The sequence below is a fragment of the Tachypleus tridentatus genome, chromosome 13, assembly GCF_004210375.1.
Source record: "Tachypleus tridentatus isolate NWPU-2018 chromosome 13, ASM421037v1, whole genome shotgun sequence".
In the NCBI taxonomy this organism is placed as follows: domain Eukaryota; kingdom Metazoa; phylum Arthropoda; class Merostomata; order Xiphosura; family Limulidae; genus Tachypleus; species Tachypleus tridentatus.
In genome coordinates this window covers 172,142,539-172,168,907 of record NC_134837.1, presented here as the reverse complement: position 1 = coordinate 172,168,907, position 26,369 = coordinate 172,142,539, and the positions used below count along the sequence as shown (strand labels likewise).

At 32.9% G+C, this 26,369-nt stretch overlaps 2 protein-coding genes across 3 annotated transcripts; one reads left to right on the top strand and one right to left on the bottom strand.

Annotated features, from left to right (window-relative positions):
• Positions 1–553: 553 nt before the first annotated feature.
• LOC143238132 (juvenile hormone acid O-methyltransferase-like) lies at positions 554–5,362 on the bottom strand. The gene is made up of 4 exons (XM_076478098.1): positions 5,076–5,362; positions 2,663–2,870; positions 1,887–2,034; positions 554–691 (listed from the first exon to the last, which is right to left on the bottom strand). Exons 1-2 carry the CDS (start codon positions 5,360–5,362, stop codon positions 2,678–2,680), a joined length of 480 nt encoding a protein of 159 aa, XP_076334213.1. The 3' UTR covers positions 554–691; positions 1,887–2,034; positions 2,663–2,677.
• Positions 5,363–14,583: 9,221 nt separating this feature from the next.
• LOC143237295 (uncharacterized) lies at positions 14,584–25,092 on the top strand. Of its 2 annotated transcripts, XM_076476378.1 has the most exons (3): positions 14,586–14,978; positions 23,294–23,501; positions 24,589–25,071. In XM_076476378.1, exons 1-3 carry the CDS (start codon positions 14,887–14,889, stop codon positions 24,775–24,777), a joined length of 489 nt encoding a protein of 162 aa, XP_076332493.1. In that variant the 5' UTR covers positions 14,586–14,886; the 3' UTR covers positions 24,778–25,071. The 2 variants fall into 2 exon arrangements, with proteins under 2 accessions (XP_076332494.1, XP_076332493.1); XM_076476379.1 differs by lacking the exon at positions 23,294–23,501 and having other exon boundaries at positions 14,584–14,978; positions 24,589–25,092.
• Positions 25,093–26,369: the final 1,277 nt, after the last annotated feature.

The window sequence follows — 26,369 nt, the reverse complement described above, 5'->3', positions numbered from 1 at the left end:
TGGTTTTTTTTACTTTTGTACACCAGTATAAAACTCACAATTTTATACTAAAATTTACAGATTTGCATTATCTTTGTATGAAGTCTTGATTTAAAACTGTTAATAAAAATGAAGAATATAAAATTAGAAATATATAAAGTTTTTAAATGAACTTCACAGTGGGTTTGCAATTATGATAAAAATATTTCTTTACATACTTTAATACCGAATACCCTTTATTAGATGAGTGAATTTGAGACAAAATTGCGTTTCATTTTAGTAATTTTATTAAAACTAATAAAAACAAACACTAAATAGATCTAATATTGTTGTGATACACATTTACGACGTTTTTTCTTTTATTGTTAAACACTAACTCTTGGCAAGTTTTAAAATTAATAACATTCCATTAATATTCTACTTTACAAATATTTATCAATTAATTTTGAATAACGTTTGTGATAATTCTTGATCTAATCTGAAAAGTAATGGTATTTTGAAATTTTGTTTAAAACATGCTAACATCATTCAAGTTAACTTTTAGACTGCAGAAACATTTCGATAAAGGTATGCTGAGCAGTGACTGTTCCGTCAGTATTGTAAGTTACTTCATATCTTTTAAAAACTATTTTATAGTCTTCTAAAAATTTCTCGAAATTTTCCAGTGGTATTTGTTTGACGATTTCTTCAGGCAAAACACATTCCTGGAAACCTGCAAATCATAAAAAGTATATTAACTTGCATAAATGTAAAGTTTACTATGAATTATTGATGTAATTATCGTCATATAATCCTAAGTCCAAATCAATTCAAGCTGATCACTTTACTATGATATTCCTCTCTAATTACGTAATAGAAGAATAAGCGTATTAGCTCTTAAATAATACAACAAATTAATCTTTACTGGGTAAGCAATTAGTCTACAAGTTTAGAATGCCAAAGAATGTTGTTTAGACAGCTATGGTTGGCACAGCTCAGACATGTATCATTTCACAATTTGAGGTTACAGTTTTCGAATCAGTACTTTGATTAAAGTTTCGTAAAGTGAACTTAAACAATTGTTACATATTATAATTTGATTCGAACGAGTTTCCGAATTATGTTATGTCTTACAATTTCAAACAGACTAACCTTTAATTTTAATTTTGAAATCAGCTGAATGTCGATATGAATGAAGTTTATATACTTGCCAACAAGATTGAATACACACAATTTTCTTTCTTAACAAAAATATACAAAATAATACGATTTACAATAACAATTATTAAAAATAAGTTAAATGCAAAAGTTCTACAAACATAGAAAGAATCACGAGTCTTCGTTTCGGTTTCGATCTGAAAATTTTATGTGTGGTTTTTAATCAGCGAATTAATTCTCTGTTGATACAGATAAGCTAGCTGTATTAGTAATTGACCTCACGCGATTAACAATTTGGTTTTTTCACCGAGAATGATATCTAATACTTCATTAGAAATACTAACGTCCAAAAGTTAATTTTCCAAAGTTCAACACGTTGCAATGAACGTTCCTGGTCAAGTATCTGCAGTTTTTCGATCAATAAGCATTTATAACTGTCGAGGTTTATAGTGTACAAACTGTGCCAAACCGACAATATTAAAGTGTTTTTCCGCGTGTCGGTTTATAAACGTCAAAATGAGATTTTCAAAAGTTCAGTTGGCAATAATACTGGCAATAACTAGCATTTTACACATATTACATTAGGGTTTCTTACGCTCAAAAGTGTTTAACAAATGTAGAATACAGTAGAGATTTTCGCGATATAGGTTTGAAATACAAGTTGCATGGATTATTTAAATACAAATTTAACTGAAAAAAATACTAAATCCTTTACATAAGCTATAATCAAAACCATTTATTAAGATTCGTACACAAATAACACTACTTACCCATGAATTGTTTTTCTGTATCAAAAGTAACAGTTTCGAAACATGAAGTTACAACAATGGGGAGAAATCCACATTCTTCTGCCAATTTCTTGTATGTACTACAATAATTTTTCGAGGTATGGGTAAACGGAATATATTTTTCTATCCCCTGTTAGTAAATAGTAGGATAACTAACATTTTATGTATATCTTTCATGACATTAAAAAACATTGAACTTATTAACAGTGCATAAAGTATTCTAAGAAGAAACCCACCGATATCACCGATATTAAAGCTAGCTTGCCATCGAGACCACACAAAAGTTCCTTAAATTAAGAAAATGCACTGCTTTAATTAATTAAACCTATTTTTATTTTTGAAGGATATGCGAAATTCACCTAAAAAAGGATAGTTTCTGTACTTTTGACAAAAACTGGTTGCTTTCCAAATTCTCAGCGGTAAGTCTGTGGACTTGCAAGATCAGAAATCTAGTTTCGAAACTTCCGTAGGGAAAAACATATTCCTTTCCGTAGCTTTGTACTTAACAGTGAACTTAAGTAAGTAAATTTAAACTTAAATATTAAATGAACATTATGAATGTGTTTTTTCCAAACGCGTTATATTTTGTGCCTCAGTTCTTTTGAGAATGGTGTCTCGATCCTCCGTATAAAAAGTTGGCGAGATTTATGGAAAGTTACGCAAAATTAAATCATTTTTAGCGCTTTCTTACTAAGCCAAATGAAAAGCAAAAGTTGTATTCCTTAAGTATCAAAAACACCAGAAATATTATTTCTTACGATAAGATACTTGTTCTACTCTTCTTTCGTTGACAACTCTAACCAAACAGAATACGTAGGAGCCGAAGCAATACCAAGACAGATAACGTAACCTTCTGGTTTTAATATCTCACGAAATACTTTTAGAAATTTTCTAAAATCACTGATGTAATGATGGGAAAAGAAAGCGAAAACTTTGTCAAACCTCTTCGCCCAATGCAAGGGAGTTCTAAACGAAAGGAAACAGAAAAAAGTTTTATATTCTTAAAACTGTATTTATTTTAAGAAATCAGGGTTATATATTGAAATTCATTTAAAATAAATAACTCACTTGTTTATAGATATACACACACTCAAACGATCAGAGAAAATTTTGTTATAAAATCTTATATTATATTCAAGATATAATTTGGATTAGTTCAGATATTCGCAGATAATTACACAAAGACATAACACATAATTCTGTCAAAATTAAGAAAATTAACAGTAAGTTTCAATTCATGAATATAAGTTGAAATTGTTTCACTGTTCTGGTATTGAAAGGATGTTCGAGACTCTCATAAAATTGTAACTTTACATAACCAAGTTACTTTGAAATACCTTTTTATGTCTGTATTAAAAGTAGATTATGCGAGTAAAAACGAAAAAGAAACATCACATCTTGTTTTGGTAAGAATAGTTTGATTTCCTTCAAGTCCTTCGTTATTTTACTCTAACTTAATGTGAGACATATTAAGACGAAAGTAGTTAAACAAAAATTATTCCCATTTTTTTCATAAATACATACACCACATGAGCAAAATTTTGGGAGACACCCCTTCTAATAGCGGGTTCAGCTATTTCAGCCAAACCAATCGCAAAAAGGTACATAAAATCATGTATACAGGCATGTAATTCTCCTGTTATCTTAGGGAAGGTAAAACTTTCGGAGCCTGTCTTGCGAAAGGGGGTTTTCTCGGGTCACTTTCGTTCTATCCTTCTTCCCCCATTAAAATCTCTGACATTGGATCTTTTTATTCCATTCAAAGCAATAATCTTGCCCGGACCTTAATTGGTCCATTTTAAGCTAGTATCTCATCGGCTTTTCGGAGTGCGGGCTTCGGCATGGTTTACTTTCCTTGCACAGCTTTGTGTCGCCCCCCTTTCTCACCGGTATTTTTTTTATAATAAACAACCTCACTTCATCAACTTAAACAAGCTAAATCAAACTACAAGAAAACTTCAATGAACGGTAGGAAAGTGGAACCACAACGTTCCCGACCACCCCTGTTTGGGAGAGAATTCCTTAGACTATTCTCTCTCTCTCTAAACTTAACCTCTGCGTAGTTCAAAGTGCAATTTTTCTAGACCACCACTAGGAGCAGGATTATCGTGCTGAAGCGTCTTGTGGTTTGCGACGTTCATTTGCGGCTGCAGTATTTTTGCAGTGTCTGTTTCCGGGGTTGTGCCAATATGTGCTTCACTTTCGTGTTTTTCGGTGAATTTTGTTTGAGTGTAATTTAGACTTTGTCCTTTGTAGCAGTGTTTGTATTTTTTTCTTTTTCTTCGCTTGCTTTAATGAAACGATTTTCATTTTTGGCCGGTATGACTATGGCCATGCCTTTCGTGTTGCCCGCAACCTCTCTACCTTCGGCGGTAATAAACACCGTTAGTACAGACTTCTTGTAGCATTGTAGAGTGGCTCCTTCTTTTGGTTAGGAGGGTTACATAACGATGCTGTCGTCGTCGATACACGCCAGAACTCTGCTCGACAAGGTTGACTTTTCTCTTGTGCACCAACGTGTGTTCGTGGAGAGGAAGAATAATAATCTGTGGTTGTTTTTTTTATGGTTTGGGTGAGGCTCTTTACTTGCAATGAAGGGTAATCTTAATGCTACAGCAAACAGTAACATTCTAAAGAATTATGCGCTTTCAGCTTTGTGGCAACAGTTTAAGGAAGACCTTTTTTTGTTACAGCACGACAATACTGCCGTGCACAATGCGAAGTCCAAAAGACTAGCTCTCCGAGATTGGTGTGGAATAACTTGACTGGCCAGCACAGAGCCCTGATGTCAATCCCATCGAACACATTTGAGATGAATTGGAACCCCGACTGCGAGCCAGGTCTTCTGGTCTGCTCTTGTGGCAGAATAGCAGCAAATCCCCGCAGCCATGTTCCAAAATCTTGTGAAAAGCTTTCCCAGAAGAGTGGAGACTCTTACAGCAGAAAAGGAGGAGCCAACTCGATATTAATGCTCATGGTTTTTGGAATTAGATGGCTAACAAGCAAATGGGTGTAATGGTCGGGTGTCCACGTACTTTGCCATGCAGTGTATCAGTTGAAAGATAAAAGAATATTTCATTAACTCACTGCCTTAATTTAATGCAGCTTTAAAATTATATATAGCTAAATATTTAAGTATCTATATAAATGTAAAGCCACATTTCACTTTACTTCTCTATTACATCCAAAACCATATATTCAATCCTTTCATGACCGAATGTTTCCTTTGCGAAATCCACAAATGCTGATTGAATATCAATAGCAATAATCTTAGTATGGGCTGAACAGTGGGATAAAAGTATGTTTTTTGTGATGTTCCCTGCGCCACAACCAAAGTCTAAAACAATATCCCAGTTAGATCCAGTCATTTTCGAGACATAATGCGATAGTCTTGAATCAATCCATTCAACATCTGTTTTAGATCTACTGGAACAATACTGGGCTGGTTTGGAATTCATTCTAAAAAAAAAATCATTGAGAATTTAAAAACGTTATATTAATAATATTAGTATTGTTATGTTTTCTGTAAATCTCTAAAATATATCTTAATCCACATTACTTTTTTGTGAATTTCTCTGTTTATAGAACGTTATTCGTCTGCAAACACTATACCCGACCCAACTCGAACATTTATGTACAGTAGTTTTGCTATTTGTACCTCTTAATTTGGAGACAAATATACTATTTATAATGTTTATACAAACTTAGTACAGACCCATAAATTTAAGACCATACTCTTTTCCAGCAAAATAAGGACATTGTTTGAATACGTACAGTCATTCAAGTCTTATTGCATTCGTAATAACACTGTCAGAACATGTAAAATTTAATTTAGAATACAAAAAGAAAGAGCTGCCGAATATTTTTGAAAGAACTATTTTTCATGGTTTTAACATTTCATTGATGTTTTCTATGTCTAGAATGTATTTTACCTGTACAATATAATAATCCAAATTAATTAAATTACGACGAATGCTATCACATGGTAACGTTATCAAGAACTATAACTTAGGGAATATTTCTTTATTTTTAAGAACGAATCTATATAGAAACTGACGCGGTGGTCATAAAGGATGTACAGAATGAGGTCTTATCCCACGAAATATTGTCACAAATTTTCTAAACCCTCTGACGTAATGATGGAAAAATAAAATAAAAATTTTGTCCAATGAGAGGTAGGTCTGAAACAAGAAAACAAGGATAATTCAAGAACCATTTACTTGAAATTTTTTTTTCTTCTTTGGAATTTCGCACAAAGCTACTTGAGTGCTATCTCTGCTAGCCGTCCCTAATTTAGCAGTGTAAGACTAGAGGGAAGGCAGCTAGTCGTCACCACCCACCGCCAACTCTTGGGCTACTCTTTTACCAACGAAAAGTGGGATTGACCGTCACATAATAACGCCCCCACGGCTGGGAGGTCGAGCATGTTTGGCGCGACTCGGGCGTGAACCCGCGACCCTCAGATTACGAAGAGCACGTTTTAACGCGCCAGGCTATGTCAGGCCTTACTTAAAATAAATAGCCCGTGATAGAAGTTATATGAATATGGAGGGTGTGTATTTTCCCTATAACAAAGTTACATTGGGCTATTTGTTGAGTCCAAAATATGGAGAGAGAGAGAGAGAGACGCATGCACAAACATAGTCAAAATACAATTTTTAAACTTGATATTATATCCAAATTATAATCGGGATTATATCGCATACATGCACAAATATTACTTGCGTAAGTCTTCCCGTAAATTTTGCCCAACACCACGAAAATTACGGGTAAGTTTTTATATCATGAATATGCAAAAATAAGTTGAAGTTTCTTTTAATCGTTTTGGTGTTGAAGGAACCATAGAACTGTTTTATGTATTATATCAAAACAATCACAAGGGTTTAATGCCTGAGAGAAAAGCTTTTTTATTAATGTTCCAACATTAATGAATGCACTTTCAATGTATTTATTCTCTATTTTGAATAGTTTGTCTAATTATACGTGTAGGATAAACATCAATAGTATTTTACTAATATTAATGTTACTGTACATTAATTCTCAACTTATTAAGCCTTTAAAAGTATGGCGTGTAACTGTTTCTCACAGTTTTGTATATTGTTTAATTGATGAAATTAATCGTGATTAAGAATTAATTGGCCTTATTTACTTTATCTAGGTGGTTTTAGTAGGGCAGTTTAATTTATCTATTTGACCTATATCAACAGATTGTTTAAACTATCAATAAATCAATAGTTATTTTTCAATGTTTAACTCATCTTATTTCATAACTTTTGTTCCGCTTTACTTATTCACCGCTTAATTTTTGGACAACCGGTTCTACAATATTTTAAATATTTACGTATACAAGATAAAATATCATCATGTTTGGTTTCTCGGTCTACTTTACGCTTAAAGATAACATGTCTTTTTCGCATGTTTCATGTTAACTTTCCCAGTTTTACTCGTACTATTCTTTAATTAGTCAGTTGAAATCACATACCATACCATACCTAAAGTTTCAACAAGAAACCTTTTTTCTTTGAGACTGTCAAATTAATGTATTTGTTTTGAAAGTGTTCTACATGTACGGTGTTTAATAATGGGAACCTCAGTTTTCCTTTATGTAGTATAGATTAACAGCTAATTTTATATACTACAATCAGTTAAAAGTTTATACGTCTGTGTTGCTTTTCAATAATTCTTTCGCATCTGTGAATTATGTGACATAAAAAGAACAAAACCATTGTCTCACCTCCATGATCACTGACTGTCACTTTGAAACGATCCAGCTTTTGTTGTTGCCTTGCTGTTCATAAATACTGATTTTTGCAATATTTGATACTCTTTTGTGTTACTTTGATAAACCATAAGATGCATAGTCTGTGAAAACTAATAACTTTAAGAGATTTGAATATGGTAATCAAAGGAAGTTAACCACCAAAGTTGGTATAATTTTTACAAACATTCAAAAGATTTCAAACGATGTTTCAATTGTGAAGAACTGCTTTAAGTTTTCTTTTGTATTGAATCGTGATATTTTTATTTGTGTTTTAACAAAACTATTTTTTTCCTTTGTCTTTTGTATTTCCTAATCATTTTCTGACAATTTTAATTTCTTGTATTCGACAAAAAAGTGTGTTTGACAACTGTTTTATTGGAATAAAAATATTTCTTTCTAATGAGGCGCCAACGTTATGCGACAAAGTGCCAAATTTTTTTTGTAACAATGTGTAATTTCTCATCTTAGAAAAATACAATCTATTATTACCAAATTACCTACCTAATTAGATTATCATTTGGAAACAAAAAACTTACATGATGTATTTAATAAAAATTTGAACTATATAAAAAATATTACTTTACTTCTCTATTATATCTAAACTTATACATTCAATCCTTTTGTGAATTAACGTATTCTTAACGAGTCGACAAATGTTGATTGATAAAACTATAGTTTTGTAACGTTCCTACGCCACAATCAAAGTCTAACACAATATTTTAGTTAAATACGGTCATTTACAATCCACTTAATATAGTTTTTTAGATCTACTGAAACAATACTTGGTTGGTTTGAAATTCATTCTGAGGAAACAACAAACAATTTTCCACTGGTTGAAAACGTTATATTAACAATAAATAAATACTGTTTAGCGTTTCTGTAAATCTCTAGGTTATATTAAAGCACATTATTTATTGATATGAATTTCGATATCATTTGTGGAATGTGATTGACTGACCTATGAAGTACATATGTGATCCAGCTCGAATCTCAATGTAAAAAAGCTAATTTCGTAAACACAGTGTTTTCACTACTTTCTCCTCGAAATAGTTTTGCTAATTTGAATATTAACAATAATGTAAGATATACAAGCTATTATTAATTTAATCAAATATATTTGTTTATTTGATATATTTGAATTTGAAGAATTTCTGGTGCAAATATTGCTTGACATTTGAGACAAAGTACATTTAGCAACCGAAGGGTGTGGGGTGTTGCAGAATATAATTGTGATTCTGAGTGAGTACATATAAACAAACATTTTTGTATACAAATGAAAATAATCTAACTTGTGAGACTTCATATAATGTTTATATGAACTGTGTACAGATTTATAACGTTAATACCATACTCTTTAATAGGAAAAATAATGACATTATTTTAAGACCTATAATCATGCAGGTGTCATTGCATTTCTAATATCAAGATCCGAACATGAATACAGGTAAATGTAATTTAGAATAAAAGAATAAATACGTGTTATGTAATTGTGAATATTGTTTTCATTGTTTTAACATTTAATTGGTGTTAGCTATGTCCATATAATTTATACCAAGTACACGATACAAAAATGAAAGTATTTAAATTATGACAAATATCATCATATGGTTACATACTCAACAACTGTACAATAAAACATATCTTTATTTTTAAGAATAAGTTCTTAAAATTTACAATGTAGCATTAAAGGATATACAAATTACGCTTGATACGTTCTTACTTTTTCAGTAAAAACATTATTCTTGTTATTCTTAAAGCTTTACAGCCTCATACGTTTTATTCACGCTCAAGATAACGATCCAATGTGCTAATTGAATCACATATGACCAGCTTAAATCTCTGAACGACACCTCAAGCTACGACGTATAAGTTTTTTCTTTAGCTAAAAATATATCTAGAGACTTTTTTAATGTTGGCCATGGTCAAAATAAACATTTTACTGCGCATTTTAAATGTTGTTCTCGCTCTTTTTTTAATACCACTTTGTACAAGCAAGAAACACTGACATTTAATAATAGATCACGAGTCTTCTTGCCAGCTCAAAACTTAAGACAGGAATACGCAGACAAAAACAATTCACATAAATTATCTTTCCACTGCGGGAAATCAAACACCCGCGTTCAGCATTGTAAATCCACAATTTACCATTTGGCCACCAAATGACAGAAGTGTGTAAAAAACCCTTATTTTAATCAATCAGTTGTTTTTATAGTCATTTGAAAAACTAATATTGTTGTTGATAATTTTATTTTACTAAGATGGGAAAATGCGAGCGCTTTAACCGCCTGGCAATGGTAGCCCACAGTATTCTTTGAAATTAACTTTTTTTTTTTCAAATATATATGCTTTACGATGACCGAAGAAGGTCGAAACGTTGTTCGCTCCTATACAAAAAAACAAATTGTCTAAACCCAAACCAGCCGTTTTTACATATATATTTTTTATCTACAAGTGGGTTTTCTCGTCATCACTGAGGATTGCCTTATTCTAGCACGAAGATTTATTTACAAATGTCTTGATATTTGCGATATACAAGTTTCACTTAACTGTCCTAGTATTGAACAAATTACCTGGTTAAGGTACCATTTAAGTAGCCTTACTCACAATCTTAAAAGTGATACCAACATTATAACAATTGTATTTTCAGAGTGTATTTGTGTATATATGTAAAAAGTGTACAGGGATATTAATTCGAAAAAAATTGTGATATATGAATTATCTTTTTCTGAAAATAAACCTTTGACTCTTATTGTTTAAAAATCTAATATATTTTAAACTTTTGTTTCTGAGTACTCCGTCACAATGGTACAAGATGTTTGACAAGGTCTTTGCTTTCTTTTGTCCTCACTACATAGAAGGGCTACAAAACTATTCTCACTCTGTCTAATCTCAGATCCTGTAGTTTCTGTTTGGTTAGAAATGTCAGTGCAACAAGTAAAGAAACAATAGTTCATTGTAATAATTAATATTTCTGATATTTATACTCCTTTTTATAAGTTTAAAACTTCTTTTACCTGTTACCAAATTACTTTAACTTCTTATTTGTTTATTTCAACGTAAAAGAAACTTTTGATAATAATAATAAAACATCACGATTATTATATTCTAGTTTAAGCTCTGAATCAACACCTTATACATAAACCTGGAACAGTTCTTGTAACGGTTCGAAACTTGCTCCACTTAATCCGCTATTTGTTTTGCCTGTCTTTCGAACGGTACACTTGTTTGTCAGATGTTTAACTATACAAAAGTAAATACTGTTTCAATAAATATATTTAGAAATATCTTTATTCCTTGTGTCAGGGAAGAGTTCGTGCGATACAAAGAAATACTCGTCAGATTTTAATTTGAGAGTGCGTTATAAAAGAAACAGTTACTATCTCATTTGGTGGGTTTTTGGTGTTGTTGAATGGTTTCCATTTATTCTGTTGGTACGGCAAGAAATAGTCTCAACTTGTAAACAATAATACCATCATATGACAACAGACATAACAATTATAAATTAAAATATTTCCACGTGATTACGAAAAATAATCAAAATGTATAAAGTGAGTTTAATACACTTATAGTTTTAGTACTCCTATGTTGTATTGACTTAGGTTAAATATTTAGGATTACGACAAACTAGATAGACCTAAGTAACATGCTTTATATAATATTATTTATTACTTACTTCAAAACTATGTCATCTGATACTTTTCAATCATTCTCAATGAACACAACTATCGTGATTCCAAGGTCAAGATGTTAAGCCTCTCGCAACCATTTGTAGGTTATTTCTTATATACCGAGAAAGACCAACCAATCACGAAATTGCTTTCCTTGAATGTGTTTTTTTTTTTGTTATTGTTGTAAGTAGTGAATAGTTCTCTGTTAATACAAGTATATTCATCACTGCACTTATTTCTTACTAGCTCTTAAATATCTTGTTAGATAGTAATTAGTTTACAGCCTAGGCTTCAGCTCCTTACATAGTTAGCTAAACAGAACAATTATAGGCTTATTTGGAATAGAATGTAGTCATTATGGTATTATCACCAGTATACTGAAAAATGTTTAATTAAAGTAGAGGTTTTGGTGTATCAGAAACACAGGATATAGAGGAGAAGTGACAAAACTGAACGTTGTGGAATTCCTACATGGAGAATAAAGAGTTTTGAATATGTATTTAAGAAAGGTGATTGTCTGACATGATAAGGGATGAATTTATGTTACAAATAATAAATTATCTGATAGACAAAGAACGTTTCTTGATGACTAAACCATAATACTAAAGCAAATAAATATATATATACATATATTTTCAAAATACAAAAATGTTGGTTTGCATTAAAGTGATTGTAAACGGTGTTTAAGAACCAAATACTTTTACATTGTGAAGAAAATAGAGAATGAAATCCAACGCTCATTTGTAGCAACAGATTATGATAAGAAAGAAATTAGTGTCGACACTTAAAAAGGATATGCTCAAAATATTTAATAAATACTTATTTCAAAAAAATGTGTGGTAGCTTACATTTAAAGAAGGCGTATTTGACTTACAATATTCATATAGAAAACTAGAGGCTTTTAATATGCAATAAAAAGAGGTGTCTGCCTGACTATTATACAGAGTGAATTTATAACACGAACATTAGAAAATCTAAAGGACAAAGAACGTACTTTGATCATAAAACCACAAGATTTTTGTTGATTGTCACAAATTGTTGAAATGTTATCGGACTGAATTCTAACTATGTGGACAAACTACTTAATTCTTTGCTTCTCAATGTATTACTGATTTGAGCTATTACAACCATTTCTCTGGTCTTTATATTTATTTTCTTATTTCTTCAAGCTGTGTTAAGAGCTTTCCGTGCACCCTGCTAGTACAGCGGTGAGTCTACGAATTCATAATGTTCTAATCAGGGATTCGATTCCCCTCAGTGGGCTCAGCAGATAGCCTAATGTGGCCTTCCTATAAGAAAAACATATATATAAAAACAACTTTCTGTAAGCATCTTATTTCGCAAGTGATGATTTTCAGTTCTTGATTTTTATTGTAACATGTGGTTAGTAAAACTACGATGTTAATTAATTTTCACTTTATTTACGCCAAGATATTTGTATGTTTTGTGAGAGGTTATTAACCTTACTCGTGTTCATTGAATTTTTCCAGGCCGTTCATCGTTTTAGTGCAATCGTTTTGTATCTCCTTTAATTAACTTGTTTGTTTTTAAATGCGCAAAAAGCTACACGAGGGATTTTTGCGCTAACCGTCCCTAATGTACAAGTATAAGACTAAAGAGAAGGCAGATATTATTACGACACACCGCCAATTTTTAAGCTACTTTTTTACCAACGAATTGTTGGATTGACCGTCACTTGTTAAGTTTCCACAATTGAAAGTGCGAGCATGTTTGATTGAATGGAGATTCGATCCTAAGACCCCATTTAGTTAACTTTAGCTGTATGGATATCCACTATGGTCCTGCTAGTTCAGTCATAATTTAAAAAAAAAATCTATTGACCAGCAGTGTCTCAAAGATTTACCGTAACGTAAATCTTCTGATAAGTATACCCACGTTATTCAGTTTTTATTGTTTCATTATCACCTTATATACATTCACAGTGACTTCATGAACACTGGTAATCTAACTTGTAAATATATAGTGATATAAAGTGGTTACAAACAATGCTCATTAACTTTGTAGTTTTGATCGCCTTTCATAAAGAAGCCTTAGAAACAAGAGTACCATCTTTGGATAAGCCTTAAGCTTCTGGGGTTACTTTATACTGGTTCACAGAGTGCTCATACCTTTGTGCTGAAATTAACAATAACGAAAGACTTCCTAGAGAGAAGGGACCTTAGAATAGATTGTATACAGGATTTATATATTATAAAAATGACGTTTTCATACAACGGAGACTTTCTTTCTTAGAATTAATTCAAAACCAGCCCAGTATTATTCGAAATGACCTAGAAGGAGTTTAGAGTGGACAGATTCAAGTCTGTTACATTACACTTCGAAGATGGCTGGCTCTAAATGGGACTCTGTCTCAGAGTTTGGATGTGGTCCAGAAGACGTTACTAAAAATATCACTCTAAATAAAAGTTGTTCATTACGACTACCAGGGAATAGTCACGTCTATTTTCTGCTTGAGAAATATCGTGGTCGCTGTCAAATTGACTATCTAAAATGTATCAATAAGCAAGATGACTATCATTTTGTAGTCGTGGATATGAAATTGACTGTTAAGTAATGACAATGATCTATTACTAGTCAGTTTGTCTAACCCTCAGACAATTGAAGAATTTAGTCAGTTTGACTACTTCCCAGTCAAAATGACCATGTCCCAGTCTGTTTTACCATTTCCAAGTCACCTTGATACTTCATAGCATCACTGCTATGCTATTCTTAAGGATTACTTTGCGGTCAGGAAGACCAACACCATAGTCAGCATTAACTCAGGAACTGACACTTTTGATGTTTCTTATATCATTAAGTCGCAGTTCAAACAAATGACTGTATACGTACATTTTGTTTCATAAATACAACAATTGAAACGTGACCAGTGCTAAACTTTGCAAGAATTTATTTATTTATTTACTTTTATTTTTTATATGGGGGGAATACATTTCTTTCACACAAAATAAAATCCTACCTAAATAAATTTTATTTATCGACCACTACTATTTCTTCACTGTTTATTTGACAATTGTGCTTTATATTGTTGTGTGCATGTGTTGGAATATTCGAATATGAAATCCAATAATCAATAATTTATTATTAGAATCCACAACGATCTAAGTTGTGATTGAAATAAGCTTTCCCCACGTGGTTAACACTCGCGCTAACACTACACGTCCGGGAAATGCATCCGATTCGTCTAGTGGTCTACAGCGCAAATCGAGAACAAATGGAAAGCAGCTACATTAGGTGTGAGCGAGACTATCTCTTTTCCAGACGGGTGTACCAGGTCGAGTTTATCTGAAGGCGGAAGTTCCTTGTGCAAGGAGGGCTGTACATGTTATTTGTGGAGAGAGGTGGATCATTCCTCAAGGTGATCGAGGGGGGATTCAGGGGCTCACATACAACAATACATTCACGGGGAGGAGTGTAGACGGCACGGCCCACTCCTTAGCGGCAGCCGAAGGTAGGGATGACACTATAAACTCAAAGGAGGCGGAGGGGAGAAGTCACACACAGCAATATTTTGTTGCACATTGGAGAATTACATATGACGTTTATAGAATTTATAATGACCGAAACATGTACTGACATTGCACAATTGCAATGCAACCGCGAAGATGTCGGAAAGAAGAAATCCAGGTAAATATTAAACGTTTATGTCTTATTTTCTTACACTATGTCTGAATAAAACAATACGAATGTTTAACTTTCTAGATTAGCTGAAGTGAATCCATCTGTATTTTTTTGTACAACTCGTTATGTGTAAACAAGGATGGTTGCCCGTTACATTATGTCGGTCTGTACTACTGTAGTTTAGTAGTAGTAGAGTAGGAATATTAATATTCAGGTAATGCTTTGAAGCAAATATGAAATCGAAAACATTCCCCAGTCTTGACATAACAAATGCACATATTTGGTATCTTGAATGCATATCCTGTGGTAGAATCAAAAACCCGCAATGATCCATGTTTCTACTCTGTTAAATTTAGCGCCAACTATGCCGCTGCTAGAAAGACTTGTTATGACCACCGCTACACAGATGAAAGTTGTATACTCATTAAAATTAACCTCGTCTGTTATTATTTTATAGACCTTTGATAATGAAAGATGACATACGATAATAGGTAAATAATAAATCCTTATTTGTAATAAATCAGCAGAGCTACAAATGCTAAAGCGTACACAGTTTATGCGACATGTGTATTATGGCAGGATCCTCTGACGCAGCCAACAATGGAATTACAAATGGGGGTGGCAAGACAAATCATTTGAAAACTGCGAAAAAGTGTAACTTATATTGTGTTTAATGTGTGTTTCTTTAATTTAATATTACAAACTATCTAAAACTCTCTTTAGGTACAAAATGTATTTAAACTTTTAAACTCTATACTTTGAAATCGAATGGTGTAAGATAGGAGCCAGTGGCAGGCCGTACACTATGAATAGAAAGCCTGTGATCCTGCAAAATATTACCCCAACCACTCTCGAGCATCTCACAGCTGACAAACTTCTGCATTGAGGAGTGGGGCAAGCTTTCTTTAGACCGATGTCAGAGACTGGTAGATGGCTGCAAGAAGCATCTCACTGCAGTTATTTCCAACTAATTAAATGAGTTGTTTATGGTCTTGAAGATGGAAAGAAGCCGAGTTTCCCATACTTAAACATCGTACATATTTATCCCTTTCAAGAGTATAAAGTATGTTAATGTTGTAGTAGCGAATATTTGAAAAAAGAAAAGAAAGAAACATCTTGTGATAGAGATGTTATGGTATCTAACATAATCAAACAAAGAAAGTGATAAGTCACGTAATAAGTGATGAGGACTGTTATCTCATATTTGTGTGTATATACATTTCTGTGAGTCTACGTGTCAGTGTGAAATCTTGAAATCTCGTGTAACATGTTAAAAACGTGAAGGGAAGGGAAATAAATCATGAAAAATGAAATAAATTAAACTACACAGAGAAATATGAGTTTATTTACTTATTGAGAGTACAAATATTCTTGATTTATTAATGACGATCAAACTGTGAAAATAAGCTGCTCTTAATTAATCATTTAGGTCACGTAAATAGAGAAAAAAGAAGCCTAAATCGCATACTTGTGTTGCAATAAACAGTATAAAACGCTTAGGTAACCAGTCATCCACAGATATAAAGCGTTAATAATCTGAGGGCTAATGCGCTTTAAACTTCATTTTTATGAAACAACATTAACGTTACTAGTAAACGTATACTTCGGTTGAGTTATGAGAACCTCGAATAAAATAAAGTATACAGATAACGTTGAAAAATAAGTAACTGAAAACTTTTCACCAAGACCAAAAATGACCAAACCTGAAGAGAAACGCCGCTAAGTTTCACGATTAATTATACAGATAAATTTAAAATAATGTTATGATAACGTTTTAATTCTGAAATCAAAATGAAGACTTCATTTTCTGTTGATCTGTCTTCAATTAAAACTTGTGCACTGGATAAACTGTTACTTTTTATAACTTCTGTGTATATACTGATTGAATAAAAGTTTCAGAAAACTTCCTAGTCTTGATCAACTTATAAGGGTAAGTGTGGAAAAATGAATGACTGCAAGCACACGTTTTGTTTTTATACCTTGTGCGAATAAACTGATTGAATAAAGTTTCAAAGAGTTTTATTTATTCATACATTCTAAAAAAAAATAAGATCGTTATTCCAACACCAAGATGTACTTATAAATGTTCTGATAATTGTGACATACATTTTTCAGTTAACTGTCCAAGTGTTGAGCACATTATAGAGGTAAGTGAGTCAAAATGAGGAAAGGCTAGCACATGTAGCTTTTACGAAACCTTTTGACATTTATTATTTAAAAATATAATATATTTTTATCTCTTCATTTAAAGAACTTCACCACAAGGGAACAAGATGTTTGACAACGACTTTGCTTTCTTTGGTCTTGATTATGTACAAGATTTACGAAACTTTCTGAAAACACTTCGTTCTATATTAAAATAAAGAGGCTTCTCTTTGGTTAGATATTTCAATAAAAGAAGAGTGAAATCGGTATTTCATTGTAAGAATTAATATTTCTCATATTATATTTTGCTTTTATATAGTTTTATAATTTCTTTTACCAATCTCCAAATTACTTCAATTTCTCATTTGTTTTTTTAATCTTAAGTAAAACTATTAATAATAATAATAATAATAATAATAATAAAACATCACATCTGAATTAACACCTTCTACATTAACCTGGGACAGTTGTTGTAACGATTCAAAACTTGTTCCAGTTAATCCTTTATTTGTTTTTCCTGTCTTTCTAGTGGTACAGTTGTTTGTCAAATGCTTAACTATACAAAAGAAAATTACTGTTTCAATAAATATATTGAGAAATATTTCTGTATCCCTTAAGTCGAGGAAAGGTTCGTCCAATACCACCAAATACTCGTCAGACGTTACATTGAGAATGCGTTATAACAATAACATTTAATATCTCAGTTGGTGGTTTTCTCGCTGTTCTTGAATGGCTTCTATTTATTCTGTCAGTATGGTAGCAAATTGCCTTAAATGTTAAACAACGACAATACCATCATATGACGACTGACACAACAATTTTACAATCAAAAATTTCCTCATGCTCAAAGTAATAAAAAAAAAAAGTAATCAAAATTTATACATAACTTTCAAAGAGTAAAAAGTGCGTTTAATACACGTACAGTTTTAGTATCCTAAAGTTGTATATACTTAAGCTAAATAATTAAGTTAATAAAGATTAACTCAAACTAGATAGGCCTAAGTAACATAGTTTATATAATAGTATTCATTACTTACTTTAAAACGATACAATCTGATACTTTTCACCCACTCTTAATAAATATGACGATCGTGAGATCAAGATATTAAGCCTCTCGCGACCACTCGTAGGTTATTTCTTATATACCGAGAAGACCAACCAATCACGATATTGAGTTCATTGAATGTTTTTTTTTGTTCTTGTCATATGTAGTGACTGAATAGTTTTTTGTTAACACAAGCATATTCATTAGTGTCCTTTTTTTCAAACCTCATCTTAAGACCACAAGATTTATGTGAATTATAATAGATTGTTGAGATGTGATTGGACTGCATTCTTACTATGTGGACAAACTACTTATATCTTTGCTTCTCAATGTGTTACCTGACGAGGGCTATTCCAACATTTTTTGTGACCATTATTATTTTTTTTTTGCTTCATCAAGTTGTGGTAACAGCTTTCTGTAAACATATCATTTCGCAAGTGGTGACTTTTCGTTCTTGATTTTATTTGTAACATGTGGTTAGTATAACTACGATGTTCATTAATCTTCACTTTATTTACACCACGATATCTGGATGTTTTGTGAGAGGTTATTAACCCTACTCGTGTTTACTTAAAAGTGAAGTGGCCGTCCACTTTGATAAAAAGCCTTAGAAAATAGAGTACATTCTGTGGATAAGTCTTAAGTTATTGGGGGTTACGAAACTATATCCGGGTTTTCTTTATAAGATGTTATTAATTTAAGCTAAATATTTAATAGAAAACATTTAAAGGACATGTCTTATATATTATTAAAATGATGTTTTCATACAATGGAGCCTACCTTTCTTAGAATAAATTCAAAAGCAGCCCAGTATTATTCGAATAGACTAAGAGTGGACAGATTCAATACTATAACATTACGTTTCTAAGATAGTTGGTTCTAACTTGGACTTTGCCATTATTTTCATTATTCAAATCATCCAGTTAAAGTAACTGAACATAATATATATTTAAATACATGGTTATTGTTATACTTACCTAAACACAATTTTATCCATACTTTTGTGTTATATCCAAAACCATGTATTTAATCGCTTCATAATCAAGTTCTCCCATGACGAACTTAACAAAATCTGATTGCATATCAATGGCAAGTTGTTTTGTTTTTTTTCAAGTTTGGGCAGTGTGATAAAAGTATATTTTTGTAGCCCTTCTATGTAGTGAGAAAGCAAAGACCTTGTCAAACATCTTGTACCATTGTGACGGAGTACTCAGAAACAAAAGTTTAAAATATATTAGATTTTTAAACAATAAGAGTCAAAGGTTTATTTTCAGAAAAAGATAATTCATATATCACAATTGTTTTCGAATTAATACCCCTGTACACGTTTTACATATATACACAAATACACACTGAAAATACAATTGTTCTAATGTTGCCATCACTTTCAAGATAGTGAATAAGGCTACTTAAATGGTACCTTACCCATATAATTTGTTCAATACTAGTACGGTTAACAGAAACTTTTATATCACAAATATCAAGACATTTATAAGTAAATCTTCGTGTTGGAATAAGGCAATCCTATTTTTATTTATTTTCAAAATTAAAACGTTACCACAACATGATTTTAACCTTTTCTATATAATTATTCGTGAAACTCAGAGCCATTTTTATTTAGGCTTCTTTGTTTTTATACGAAGCAACATCAGGCTAGCTGTTGTGTCTACCTAAGAGAGTCTAACCACGGATCGTAGCATCGTTAGTCAGTAAACATACCGCCGTCCAACAGGGGAAATTTATGTATAGAGAGACACCTCTGTTGATTATGTGCTACGCACGGCAGTTGAATATGTATGATCCTCGTATGTATTCTCTATGTTAAAGAGATGAAAATTAAGATATCTAAATATATCGGTATGGTGGCGGTATGGAGGAGATCCCCATACTCTTCTTACGCAGCTGCGGTTGTCCTGCAGCTGCCGCGATGTAAGATGCCACACGCCTCGGACAACGCCAGAACGCGGGGTGACTACCCCACACAGCATAAACTACCTTGCATTCTTCGTTGAAATATTCAAATACTAGACACTTTCCGCACTGGTGGGGTTTGGCAAGAACTCAACAAGTGGCTTTCAAGGCCACAGCGGTTGCATAGTCTCCGCATCCCAAAATAGTTTGTTACACATCACACGTAACCCCTGGATAGATGTAAACCGGCTTCTTCTTATCATAGAGTGTGGAGGCACTCTACATGGCTACTCGAAGTCGGTACTAACTGCGTTTATTATCGCCGAGGGTAGCGAGGCTGCGGGCACCACGAAACGCATGGCCGTAGAGTCATACCGGCCAACAATGAAAATCGTTTCATTAAAGCAAGTGAAGAAAAAGAAAAAAACACAAACACTGCTACAAAGGACAAAGTCTAAATTACACTCAAACAAAATTCACCGAAAAACTCGAAAGGTAAAGCACACGATATAATATTGGCACAACCCCGTGAACAAGCACTGAAAAAAATACTGCAGCAGAAAATGAACGTCGCAAACCAAAAGACTCTATAGCAAGGTAGTCCTGCTTCCAGTGATGGTCTAAGAAATTTGAACTTTGAACTTTGTAGAGGTTAAGTTGAGAGAGAGAGAGAAGTCTGAGTAATTCTCTTTCCAACAGCGGTGATCGGGAACGCTGTGGTTCTACTTCGTCCCCGCTCATGGAGGTTTATTTACTTTTACGTGGAAGTTTTTTGTAATTTGATTTAGCTTGTTTAAGTTGATGAAGTGAGGTGGAGTATTATAAAAATTACTGGTGAGGTAGGGGAGGCAAGGAAAGTAAGCCATGCCGGAGTGCTCAGAGAAAACACACGTTCACAGGCGCCGAAAGTTTTACCTGTGCCCGGAGGGAAATTGCAACGAAAACGAACGTGGCAGAGGCTTAGTTGAGAGAGAGAGAGAAATCTGAAGAATTCTCTCTCCAACTCTCATGGGTTTTTCCTTCGCTTTTATTTTGACATTTTTAAGGTTTAATGGGGTATTTGAGAGTAATACGAAAGACGGGAGAACTGGACGAGGGCGGCATAAGTAAAGTAAGCCAAACCTTGGCCTATGGTCGGAATATGCTGGCGGCTGGCGAATTAACTTAAAATTAACTATAACTGGATAAAGTATAAACTATAACTGAATAAACAAACGGCTCTTTTCAGGCTCCGGTAAGAATGTGACTGGGACCTACAGATCCAATGCGAGAGATTTTGCTGTGGGGGAAAACGGGAGTACCTGGAGAAAATACACTTTCACGGCATGAGCGCCGATAAATTTACCGAGACCATGCCCGGAAGTAGCTGGGACGAAACACAGGAATAAAAACAAAATCAAAATCAAAAACAAAAACAAAAGAAAAGCTGATGGACTGTGACGGTGGTATACATGAAAACTGCTAGCTGTGGTCTTGTAGATCAGGTAGTAACTTCGTCTTTCTGTTTGAACTGACGCGTCGATAGTTATCTTGCTAATGGTTTGAGTCTGGCTGGTTGTTGAATTCTGTGGAACTGGGACTGAAGCCTGGCATGATCTGTCGCTTGGACTGCTGAATCTTGGCGTGTTGCTAACAGAGGGAGTTGACGTCTTCTGGGTCGAGTTATCTGTATCTGTGTTCGTGTTTCTTCTAGTTGGATCTGGACTCGGCGGTATTTTTGTAGTTTCTCGTTGGAAGTTGTCCGTTGGTTGTTTATGATGTCTAGGCGCTTTGTTTGACCAAGTGTTGAAAGGTCGTCGATGTGGACGTTCGGCTCTAAAGTGAAATATGTGATAATAACATCCGTCACGTAAAATACAGTCAGCATTGTACTTCGATGTTGTCACTATCTTCATGAAGTACGTAGGAAGATTAGTGTTCTTAGAAAAAATTCGATGAACAGCATAAACACTGGCCTAAATTTGAGGTTCTATGGCTTGTTTGATTTCTTTTGGTTGAATTGATGGGTCGACGCCCCTGAGAAATACTGAATAAAGACTGACTGGACTTTTGGTAGGGGAACAACTTACATTAAATTCGGTGTTCCATGGTTGACACATATAAATTTGGTCTGCGGTAGTGGCGGGTTAAATGAGAATTCCGATCCGGCGTAAGATTCGGGTCCTGGACGGTTCAGTGATTGCCCCTGGCTTGGCTTGGGCGATCAACGTGGCGACTTGAAGCGGCGTGAGGTTCGACGGTAGACCGTCGACGATTACCGGCGGTACTGACGGCCTGCCTGGTGTGGATGAACGTTTCGTCTTAAAAACCATGTTGGTGGAGATATCAGCACGTCTGACTTGATCAGTGACTAGCGTGGACTCTAGTTGACTGGACTGGTCAAAAACTCCAAAATATTTCATTTGGTGTTTGAGAGTAGAAGTTTACATCTTTCACAAAGCTTGTGTTTTCTTACAGCAAAGCCACATCGGGCTATCTGCTGAGCCCACCGAGGGAAATCGAACCCTTGATTTTAGCGTTGTAAATCCGGGGGAAATTACATGCCTGAATACTTGATTTTATGCATCTTTTTAGCAATGGATGTGGCTGAAATAACTGAACCCACTAACTAGAAGGGGTGTCCACACAATATTCCTCACGTAGTATATATGTTTATGAAAAATTTAGATTTAATTTTTGTTTTACTACTTTCGTCTTAATATCTCTAACATTAGGGCTAGGAGCAAAATAACGAAGGCCTTATAGTACGTCAAACTATTCTTACCAAGGCAAGATGTAATGTTTCTTTTTATTGTTGACTGTTTCACTTAATCTACTCTTAATACAGATACGAAAGAGATATTTCAAAGTAACTTGGTTATGTAAAAGTACAATTTTATGTGGGTCTCGAACATCCTTTCATTACCAGAACAATGAAACAATTTCAACTTATATTCATGAATTGAAACTTACTGTTAATTTTCTTAATGTTGACAGAATTATGTGTTATGTCTTTGTGTAATTATCTGCGAATATCCAAACTAATCTAAATTATATCTTGAATATAATATCAGGTTTTACAACAACATTGTTTTCTCTGTACGTTTGTTTGTGTGTGTATATATATCTCTACACAAGTGAGTAATTTATTTTAAATGAATGTCAATATATTACCCTGATTTTTTTTTAATAAATACAGTTTTAAAAATCTAAAACATGTTTTTTTTTCGTTTTGTTTTAGAACTCCTTCGCATTGGGGGAAGATGTTTGACAAAGTTTTCGCTTTCTTTTCCCATCATTACATCAGAGATTTTAGAAAATTACTAAAAGTATTTCGTGAGATATTAAAACCAGAAGGTTACGTTATCTGTCTTGGTATTGCTTCAGCTCATACGTTTTCTGCTTGGTTAGAGTTGTCAACGAAAGAAGAATGGAACAAATATCTTATCGTAAGAAATAATGTTTCTGGTATTTTTGATACTTAAGGAATACAACTTTTGATTTTCTTTTGGCTTAGTAAGAAAGCGCTAAAACTAATTTTTTTTGCGTAACTCTCCATAAATCTAATGTCATACCCCTCTCGCCAACTTGTTATACGGAGGATTTGGCACAGTTTATATACCATAAACCTCGACACCTATAACTGTGATAAACGCTTATTAATCGAAAACCTGCTGATACTTGACCAGGAACATTCATTGGTATTTAACATTGCAACCTGTTGAACTTCGGAAATTAACTTTTGGATGTTAGTATTCCTAACAATGTATTAGATATCATCCTCGGTGAAAAGCCAAATTGTTAACTACGTGAGGCCAACCAATAATACAACTAGCTTATCTGTAAAGTAAATTGTATCTGTGAATCAACATAGAATTAATTCGCTCATTGAAAACCATACATAAAATATTCGGATCGAGACCAAAAAGAAGACTCGTGATTCTTTCTATGTTTGTAGAACTTTTGCATTTAAATTATTTTTAATAATCGTTATTGTAAATCATATTGTTTGTATATGTTTGTTAAGAAAGAAAATTGTGTGTATTCAATCTTGTTGGCAAGTATTATAAAGTTCATACATATCGACATTTAGTTAATTTCCAAATTAAAATTAAACGTTAGTCTGTTTGAAATTGTAAGACGTAACATAATTCGGAAACTCGTCCGAATCAAATTATGATATGTAACAATTGTTTAAGTTAACTTTACAAAACTCTAATCCAAGTACCGATTCTAGAACTGTAACCTCAAATTGTGAAATCATACATGTCTGAGCTGTGCTAACCATAGCTGTCTAAACAACATTCTTTAACATTTTAAACTTGTAGACTTATTGCTTACCCAGTAAAGATTAATTTGTTGTATGATTTAAGAGCTAATAGGTTTATTCTTCTATTACGTAATTAGAGAGGAATATCATAGTGAAGTGATCAGCTTGAATTAATTTGGACTTTGGATTATATGACGATAACTACATCAATAATTCATAGTAAACTTTACATTTATGTAAGTTAATATACTTTTTATGATTTGCAGGTTTCCAGGAAAGTGTTTTGCCTAAAGAAATTGTCAAACAAATACCACTGGAAAATTTCGACAAATTTTTGGAAGACGAAAGGAAAGTTGTTAAGAGATACAAAGTGGAATGCAATACTGAAGGACCAGTCACTGCTCAGCAAACCTTTATCGAGATGTTTCTGCAGTACAAAAGTTAGACTTGAATGATGTCAGCATGTATTAAACAAAGTTTCAAAATACCATTACTTTTCAGATTAGATCAAGAATAATCACAAGTATTGCGATACAAATATTTATCAATTAATCTTAAATAAAGTAGAATATTAATGGAATGTTATTAATTTTAAAACTTGCCAAGCTTTAGTGTTTAACAATAAAAGCAAAAACGTCGTAAATGAATATCACAACAATATAGAACTATTTAGTGCTTATGTTTATATTAGTTTTAATAAAATTACTAAAATGAAACACAAACATTTTTGTGTCAGATTCATTCTATTAATAAAGGGTATTCGGTATTAAAGTATGTGAAGAAAATATTTTTGTCATAATAGGTCATAATTGCAAAGTTGCTTTGAAGTTCATCTATAAAACTTTAAATATTTCTATTTTTATATTCTTCATTTTTATTAACAGTTTTAATTTTGATAAAAATTAGCGAAAAAATGAGTTGTTATGCGAACTAGACATATATTGCATATATGGTGAAAAGAGACCTAAACACCTCTCTTCGTTAATTTGTACATCAGATCATTATGATAAAATCATTTAAAATAATAATAGTAATAACAAAATAGAGCTAAAATAAAACAGGCCACCTACGTTCTAGACTTATTAAAAAAATCAAAGAATAATATAAATGTACATTGCCTTAAATAGGACCAGATTAGTGTTATGATATTACTCCAGCTATTCAGTATTTACTCGAAATATATTAATCAGGTCACTCCAACAAAGTAATAGGAGGAATACAAATATATATACCCAAACACCACAGAGAGAGAGAGAGAGCAGTATTCAAGCGAGTCATGTGATTTAAAATGAATACCACTAATTACTCAGCCAATACGTACATGTAATGGTATTCATTGAACTTATGTAAATTATTAGGTCGAAGTGAATCGTAAATAAAAGGCACTTAGATATGTTGATCGAGTGGTGAACCAATAAACAGTAACTGAAACTGACTGTAATTGTTCTCTGTGGTTTACCATTACAAGAAAAACTGCAAAACTAAATCACATGTTCACAGCCGACATTCGACGGTATTTTAGTGTACGACTAATTAGAAACAAACTTCCAAAATGTAACTACTCGTGCAACAACACTCTCGATAGACAACACTTATTAAAACATCTTGCAAGTTCAAAGGAAACAGTAAACTGATCATGTATTTTCCCAACACAATTCTCTTTTAAAATCGTCAAAATCCTAATTTTCAATCTTACTCGGCATTAATCTGCCAGTAACATCATCTACTTCAAATGTTGTTATTGCTGTAGCGAAAATGGCTATTATATCAATTTCTACGAAGTGTCCACAATCGGGAAGTTTCTGAAATGGGCAAAGTTTCGCTGAGTAGCAACACAATATATCTGCACCATTGTGTTGTGTGCCTGGGAATACACAACGACAAAGTAGTATTCTTCCAACACTCTTTCTGAATGAGTTATCATATCTACCAGATAATTTAAAGTAAATAGCCACTTAAATAAAACTCTGTCCGTCTGATGCTCACCTTCCAACATAGTAGTAGTGCCAATAACGTACCGTAAATGCAAGTAGTTCTTTCTCACGAT